General features: G+C 39.1%; 1 protein-coding gene across 1 annotated transcript; it reads right to left on the reverse strand.

The window, feature by feature from the left end:
• Positions 1–927: 927 nt before the first annotated feature.
• Positions 928–7,815, reverse strand: htr2ab (5-hydroxytryptamine (serotonin) receptor 2A-b; the record flags this gene model as incomplete). The annotated part of the gene is made up of 3 exons (XM_081380581.1): positions 928–1,718; positions 1,859–2,059; positions 7,440–7,815. 3 exons carry the CDS (start codon positions 7,813–7,815, stop codon positions 928–930), a joined length of 1,368 nt encoding a protein of 455 aa, XP_081236707.1.
• Between the last annotated feature and the right edge of the window lie 1,239 nt (positions 7,816–9,054).

Here is a 9,054-nt window from a genome sequence, read left to right on the forward strand (position 1 = left end):
TGCTTGCTTGTCCGCAGCATGGGGAGTGGGAGCACTGGGAAACCAGCTTCGCAAGCTGAATTTTGCTTGAGAACTGCAGACCATGCTGGTCCGCCAGCTAGACCAGCACTATAGGCAGGTTAAGTCTGCTTTTTTTGCAGATTAATTCAAATTATTTGGTGATATACAGCCCTGAATTTAAGTGGCCAAGGTTGTTGACACAAGGCACTCACCCGCCAGAATTGCCATGTTATGTCCAAACAAATCTGTTGAGAACAAAATGTTTTGTACGTCTGGCAAGTTTAAAAGTCAAGTGCTGTTTAGACACTTTCATTTAACACTCCTCAGTGTCTCAAGTTGGGCTGTTATTGGCCTCCCCCTTCACTTTGTCTGCATTTGTTTTTCATTCAGATGGCATTTAATGATTCGAGGTGAATCGTTTGCGAGTTCATTTGCCAAATCCCAGTCTGTCTCAAGAAAGCGACCAAATCATCCTTGCACGGTTTATTTAATCTACCCACATATCATGAACAGGTCTTCACAATATACAATCTATAATAAATTAATGAACATAAAACTATTCCTCACTAGAGGCAAGATAAAGTGAGAAAAGTGACGTATTTCATTCATACAGTGGATATTTGTGTTAAGTAAACATATACAGTGAGTTTTTTACAAATCTTGTACAAAATAAACAGAAATTTGTGGTGTGAGTCCCACAAAGAGAGTTGTGAAACTTTATTGCTGTTGGAACAATTTAAAGCATCCGTCTTCTCTTTTGGCTTTGAGCCGTAGGTGGTACCATCTGCTGACTGTGCTGTGCTGCACAGGTGGACACATGAAAATAAAAGACTTCATTTTTCAAGATTTTACACCTTCAAAAAGACGGTCTCTAAGGTCTGTTGATGTGAGCCATAATTAAAAACCCTCTAGAGTCTGGCTCTAGTCTCACAAATGGCTTACTACCTCATCCCTTTCCTGCTTGTTTTGTGTGTTTCCAGAGTTTGACCTATCTGTGTTGGAGAAGCTCCCAGACCGGCTGCCCTCTGCCCTCTTCCTTAATGAGTTCTCCACCTTCAAGGGAATCCCGGAGGTACTGTACGCCAGAGGAGGGATGGTGTTGACAAGTATCATCTGCAGAGGCCTCTTCTCCTCACGGTAGCGGCAACGCATATACCGGGCAAAAGCGGCACGGTAAGTCTTATTGAAGAGCGTGTAGATGAAAGGGTTGACCGCCGATGACAGATAACCCACCCAAACAAACACGTTCATCAGTCCCCCCACCAAATCTTCGTCACACGCCGAGCCGCACACCACCGCTATCACGTTTGTCACGAAAAACGGACACCACATGATCACAAACAGAAGGAAGACCACGCCAAGCACTTTAGACGCCTTCTGCTCATTGCTGAGGGACTGCATGGAGCGACGGCTGGAAGCCCTGTCACGGCAGATAGACGAACGCGAGAAGAGGCGCTCGGAGGAGAGCGAGCCACGAGGGAGGAGTATGGTGGACGACCATTTTGGCCGCACGACGAGTTGGTCCAGGCACAAAGTCGCTTCGCTTTGCAGAGCACGGATGGTGAGGAAGTAGGTGACGACCATGATGATGAGCGGGATGAAGAACGCCACAAAAGAGCCAATCAGAACGAAATTGTTGTCCGTCAGTTGGCAGCTTTCATTCCGGAAGACTTTGGAGTGATCGTGCAGGCCGAGAACTGGGACAGGCATGGAGATAACTTGAGACAGATGGAGACAAAATGAGAGTAAGAAGATGGTTTGGCATACCAGTGCTAATAGATGCAGTCTCAGTTGTTTAGCATTTCAGAAATGAGCTGGAAAGCAATTTCCTACTGGCTTTGAGCGTTCTTGAACTTACCCACAGAGATGGTCCAGGCTGCTGTGATTTTGACTCTGGCTCTAGTAAGAGAGTTTGAGCGGCTGTGGTGGATGGGGTTACGGATGGCGATGTATCGGTCCAGAGAGATGGTGCACAGGTGCATGATGGAGGCGGTGGAGAAGAGAACGTCCAGGTAGATCCAGATAGGACATAAGGCCTGGGGGAGTGGCCAGGTGTAACCTAACACATAAGAGATATTCGGGACAAGCAAATACTTGTGTGTCATTGGTTACAGTCATAAAATATTGAATATTCATTGGTCAACATTTATCCTTCATGGAGCAAGGAACCTGACTTTTTTGTACAGGACGTTCACATTGTCGAAACTACAAATTTACTTGTTTTTGATTAGTGACCTACAAGTAGGCTAGTGCAGAATCTTAAATATTTTTTCATTCTTTTTACATCATAATGTTGCATAAGAGACTTCTTCCATAAAAACATTTCAAATCTTCCAAACATTTCAACAGTAGTTTATATACATTATAACTATTATTAATTTAACACGCAAAGAGGGCATTCAAATGGTCTTAAAAGAGTCTTAAGGAACAGCAGCAAACTAAATAAAAACAGACTTTTAATTTTAAGGGTCAGAGAGAGGGTGAAAAGTTGTAAAGTGTGTGTTTGGGGTACAAAAAACTTGGTTGCACTTTATTTTACAGTATCTGCACTTATGGGACATCGGTGTACTTACCTAAGAAAGTACTGGTTAATATAAGGTAACTACATGCATTAAGGTTAGGTTTAGAGGTAGGTTCAGGGTTAGTACCTATAGTTATTACCCATTTATTGTAATTACTATAATAAGTACATAGTATGTACATGGGGAACAGGACTGTAAAATGAAGTGCATTTTACATCATAATTGGACCTCAGGGTAAAATAAACATATTAAATAACCCTTTTAAATGGAATTTGCACTATACAGGAGCAAGAACTGCGATGTTTAGTAATTGCTGACACACAACTGTGCTAATACATAATTACTGTTAATCTTAATACTTTTCATATCCAAAACATGTTTTGCTTCTTAAAGTCCATTACCACCCATAATAATCAGGGTACCAGTAGTCACTGGCAAAATAAAGTGTTGTATTTCATGAGAATCAGCCTTTTAGTTAGCTGACTTACAAAGGACATGATGTTTTGGAAGCCACTGTGTCTACAGATTGAATCTAAACACAACGAAATGTGTTCTGGAATAAAGATGAGAGAGTAGAAGACTCTCGGGTGCTGATGAGACAGTGGAAGTCATCAATAGCACCATCACACTCAATGGTGTGCTTCGAACTGTGAAGTCATAGAATCTCCCAGAACTCTCAGAACAGGTTCAGCTGAAACAGAGAGCCCTGTTTTTATCAGTGCCTGGAGTTTCATGTAGGCTATATAAATTCAACAGATCACAACCGGTTATATAATAACATTACATCATGCGGGAATAACCTGTTTCAGGGGGCAAAAGATGATCTTGTAGCTGCTGTCACTCTGAGTGAGTTCTGCATTGCGTGTTTGCATGTTTGATTTAGAAACAATGTGTTACGAGTGCTTTAGGCGGACTTTGTTTTGTCTAGGTTTTCATGTCAAATTCTGATCTATAAATGATCAACTCCACTAGTAAAAGAAGAAAGAAGCAAAATAAATAATTTAGCTGTGTGTTATCAGAATTCTGTCCGTACGACGCCAGCTGTCATAACACCAAAAAAACACATACGTCTGATAGAAACAGGGAGTGGCGTGTTTTATTCTCTTTGGTCAAACTATTCAGTACATCAAATAGGAAGCATAACAATTTTTGCTGCATAAACACACACCAAAGCGCAGCATCGTTACTGCATAATTAATTTCTCATCAAAGCGCTGGAAGGAGTAGGAAGAGGGATTTCTCTCCCCATGCGTGAATACAAGCAGACTAATTTAGGACACACCAGACGGCCCAACACACACTCATTATCCACTGAAATAAATCACCTTCCAGCAAAATGTATGGAGGCCTAATTATTGTTTATACATCTTTTTCCAGAGATACAAATGTTATAACACAAGAAAGTTTGCAATTTACACCTTTGACATGGAAGAAACTCACTGGAGACATCTAATGAGTGCTGATTCTGTAAAACAGCTCAAATAAAAAAACATGTGATACAACTTGTGTTGTATAAAGGAATGATCTGGCTTCTAAACAACTTAATGTCTCTCAACAGCATCTGGGGCATGTTGTCGACAATAACAGAGGTCAGAATTATGATCTATCTATGCTAAGAAATGGCATCACCCAAGCTGTTGTGTTGATTATGGCAGAGAATAATTATGGTTGATTTTTCCCTGTTTGAAAAAAACAAAGGAAAATGCGCTTATATTGTTAATAGTTCAAGGCATTCCCGATATTTTTAGGCAGTAGATGCTTAAAATAAAAAAATTGTACTTTTTGAACTACAGCTATTTAAATCTTTTTTTTTTTTTACGTTTTGCTGCCAAGGACCCCCAAATAGACAGCTTCTGGAAGAGGTGTTTGTGAGGCCGGTATGGGGTGCTCACCCTGTGGTCTGTGTGGATCCTAATGCCCCAGTATAGTGACTGGGACACTATACTATACTGTCAAAGAGCAAAGAGCTTCGGAAAAAAGAGTAGGGGTTTAATCCCGGCATCCTGGCCAAATTAGGCCATTGGTCCCTGTCCATCATGGCCTCCTAATCATCCCCATATATATACACTGATTGGCTTCATCACTCTGTCTCCTCTCCACCAGTAAGCTGGTGTGTGGTAAGCGTTCTGGTGCAAAATGGCTGCCGGCCCGTCGCATCATCCAGGTGGATGTTGCACATATGTGGTGGTTGAGGAGATTCCCCCCTTATATGTAAAGCGCTTTGAGTACCCAGAAAAGCGCTATATAAATTTAACAAATTATTATTGTATATTTTTACAATAAATATTGTATATACATTATTGTGTATGCAATTGGACTCTTGTGTTGTGATATACTGTGTGAGATAAATAGTGACAGACAAAATGTTGTTTCCAAAATTGAATAAAAAAAGTTTTCCTTAATTTGACAGTGTATCTTTTTCTACCCACTATTATTATACAATGTAAAATTAAGTAAATCTTTGCTTGATTTTAATTTTAACCCTTTCATGCATGAATTATGATAACCTCAGTCAGGATTTTTTTCCTATGTGTTTTTATTGCTCTTAGAGCATGAAAAACAAGAATTGATTTTTATTTTATTTTTTTACAAATTTTTCAAAGAGATCTTCAGATGTCCACTTGAGTGGACAGCATGTGGTTATGGTTTAAACTTAAGATATACTATATTAAATATAAGACAATAATCAAACAGATAAAGTATGTGAATTTAACGAACTAATCAATACAATTATATCAAATCATGTGAAAACTATAAAATATACACAAAAAATATAAATGCAAAATATTGCAAAGGCTTCATACAACTTCTTACAAGTTGCACTTCGCGTATCTTTGATATCAGAACATGAGGACGTGATTCCATCAGAATTTTCTACAGTCTGTCAAGGTACTACTGTGGAAACCACTCAGATGCTCCCTCCAGTGCACCAGAGTATGGAGATTTACCCTTATTAGCTGATAATTCTGATTATGTTCAAGATGGGCATGCACATTTCTATCATAGCCCTCCTCTGAGAAAACCTAGCGATACGTTTTTTCAATCTCATCTGAAATGATCAGTGTTGGGGGTAACGCATTACAAGTAACATGCATAACCCATTCAGATTACTTTTTTGATGTTACAAGTAAAGTAATGTGTTACAAGTAACATGCATTACCTAATCAGATTACTTTTTGATCTAACAAGTAATTAACTACAAGTGATGTGCATTACCTAATCAGATTACTTTTTGATGTAACGAGTAAAGAAACACATTACAAGTAACATGCATTACGTAATCAGATTACTTTTTGATGTTATGAGTAAAGAAACGCATTACAAGTAACATGAATTACGTAATCAGATTACTTTTTGATGTTATGAGTAAAAAAAATGCATTACAATAACATGCATTACGAAATCAGATTACTTTTTGATCTAACAAGTAATGCATTACAAGTGTCATACATTATGTAATCACATGACTTTTTTCGATGTCAATGAAAATTAAATTCTAATAATACAAATACATTTATTTACAGTAAAAAAGTCACTGCAGATTAAGTTTTTAAGTTTTAATTTTAAAAAAAAAAATTTGAAACACAAAGGCTTGCCTCTTGGTTTTAATTTATAGGATGATGCACCAGGGTCCAATGAAGAGGCTGATGTGCAACTTTGCCATAAAAACCCGCGCAAATTCAAGAAAATGCTTTTTTTAATAGCTGTCCACTGTAGTGACCACTATGCGTGAAAGGGTTAATACATTTTTTTTTATATTTTAACTATGTAGATTTGGTGCTTATTTTGGTTAAAATAGTAATGATTCATCTCAATGCAAACCAAGACAATAATAATGTCAAAACAATATTGCGTTTAATTAATATGTTTATTCAAAAAGTATTACACATTACCTAGAAACGCCAAGATGCGCAAAAATTCTACAAACGCTCATAAAAACCTTATGCGCTCAAATGAGTCGTGTACATTTTTTATCCGTTAACAAAACGTGCATAAACTACGTCTGAAACACATTTACGAATAATTTCCTCGATGTGCATCAAAAAAGACGTGGCTTTGCAATGGGACGGCATAACTGGTCCAACCAGTGGATTGATCTCATTAAACAGCATCTAAAATGCTGTTTTGGTCATTCTGAAATGCATGAGTTGCCAGAATGTCTGTCGTCCTCCCAGAACTGTCTTATACGACTGCGTTCCCAAACAGCAGGCATCCGCCTCAGAAAGCAAGACAGGAACACGTTTATTGCATTTCGTCTGCACACACTCTGGAGTAATATATTATATATATAGGCTAAACATTATTATATATAGTGGCTTCTCCTACTGCATCAACTTCCATTTTTCTTAGTGAGTTTATCAGGAAGTGACATTTTTGTTCTCTTCAGCTGGATGGAAACGGTGCTTTTTTCGCAAAATGTTACATGCGTTAATGCAATTTTGCACATAAAGTCCTGTTTTTGGAGATCTGCAATTCTGCAAAGTTTAGCTCCAACCCTGATCAAGCACAACTGAACCAGCTAATTAAGTTCTTCAGGAGCACTTGATAATTAGGTGTGTTGGATCAGGGCTGGATCTGAACTCTGCAGGCAGGTAGATCTCAAAAAACAGGATTGGACACCCCTGTTGTAAACATTCTCTCTGTGCTATATCCTTGTGCATATTATGCCTACGGTACAAGTTATACAGGCTTAAAATTGAATGATGGGAGTTGAAAGACTGAACACAACTTTGCATCGCAAGGTTAGTAATCCATTGTATCACGTTAGTTAACATGAATAATGTTCATGCCTTTAGGCTATACTTTCAAAACTTTGTCTGTTTTAACAGTTATTTTGAGGAAATGCCTTGCCCCATAGACTTCTATTGTGTATTACTGCAAATGTATGATGATATGTAAAAAATGTAAAGAAACTCACCATAGAGTATCGTCAGCATGGCTACTGGCATTACAAGGATACCCAGAAGCATGTCTGTAATGGCTAAAGACCTCAAGAAGTAGTTGGTGGCATTCTGTAACTTCCTCTCCAAGCTCACTGCCATGATGACCAGAATGTTTCCTGTCACTGTGATGATTATGACCAGCGAAATCAAAAGAGCCACCCAGTTCTTATGGCCATTAAAGGTCAAATCGACCGACCTATTTCTGTCTTCGCTACAATTGAAATCCATTGAGTTATTGAGAACTGCAGACACCTTCTGCTCCATGAGCCAATGTTCAGCGCTTTTGTCTTTCAAAATCTCAGTCGATATCCCAGAGGATCTGAGTTCAGCAGTCGTCCCATTCAGGGCCATTAAAGGACTATTTTTCCAAATGCGCATTCGATTAATTCACGGAACTGATAGTCCATTTGAAGAGTTCCATGGCACTCCAGGTCTGAGCAGCCCAAAAGGTTCCGGTTTGAGGTCGACAACATGTTCACAGTCACCTTCAACAGCCTCCTGTTTTCCACACCGCTGTTGATGGTTGTTGTACACAGATGTTTAAAGCTCCTTGGGCAGATGGATTGTGATTCAGAATAGAGGAGGGAACTTTACAGCTGCTTTTTTAATGAGAGAGAAAGAAAGAATGAGAACACATGAGAGACTGGAACGCACTGATGTTTCAGCTGTCCTGGTTTAAACAAAACACCACATAAACACACGAAACATGCTATCTACGCACTGCTTCATTCCCACATGAACACACATTGCACGCAACCACAATTCTCAGACTCGTGGCTCCAGTAGCTAGACTGATTCAAAAAAAGTGTAGGTAGAACATCAAACTCTGTGTTTATGTTGTGTTCATATACATTACCGTTTAATCTAGAAGTATTTTCCGGTTTCATGTCACTCCGAACACCAGCGCTGGAGAATGAGCCACTGGTGATGCGTGCTTGTCACATCAACCCAACATGTGGTCCTTTTCCATTCATCCTTTCTCTTTTCAGCACTTCGGTCTCTTATCTCCCTCCCTTCCTCTCTCTCTCTCTCTCTCTCTCTCTCTCTCTCTCTCTCTCTCTCTCTCTCTCTCTCTCTCTCTCTCTCTCTCTCTCTCTCTCTCTCTCTCTCTCTCTCTCTCTCTCTCTCTCTCTCTCTGCGGATAGTTCTCTCCAGCTGTAACTAAAGCTAGACTGTTTGAGCTTCTTCCAGAAAGACTTGTCTTTGAATGGTCCCTTTGGTACTTGTCAACTGGAACAAAGACATATGAACCTATTTTTTATCCACACACATTTACACAGATATTCAAATACGCTGTTCAGGCAGGAAACCAACGGAGGAATCTAATGGAATGCCCCATTTAATCTTTTAAACTTATTGCAATTTCAGGAAAACCGGACCCATTACAAATATAGCACAATATTTAGTATAAATCAGGTGTTTACATCCATGAAGATAGCAGGTAGCCCATCAAAGGGGTGGTTCAGCCCTTTCATTTATATCACATACCCAAAATGCCTATATGCATTAACAGTGTGCCTATATGCACAACATTTTTTAATAAATTATTAAATCTCAGTTTTTTGTCCTTATGTGAAAGTCAATGGGGTC

The sequence above is a fragment of the Scardinius erythrophthalmus genome, assembly GCF_964197995.2.
Source record: "Scardinius erythrophthalmus genome assembly, chromosome: 12".
Classification (NCBI taxonomy): Eukaryota; Metazoa; Chordata; class Actinopteri; order Cypriniformes; family Leuciscidae; genus Scardinius; species Scardinius erythrophthalmus.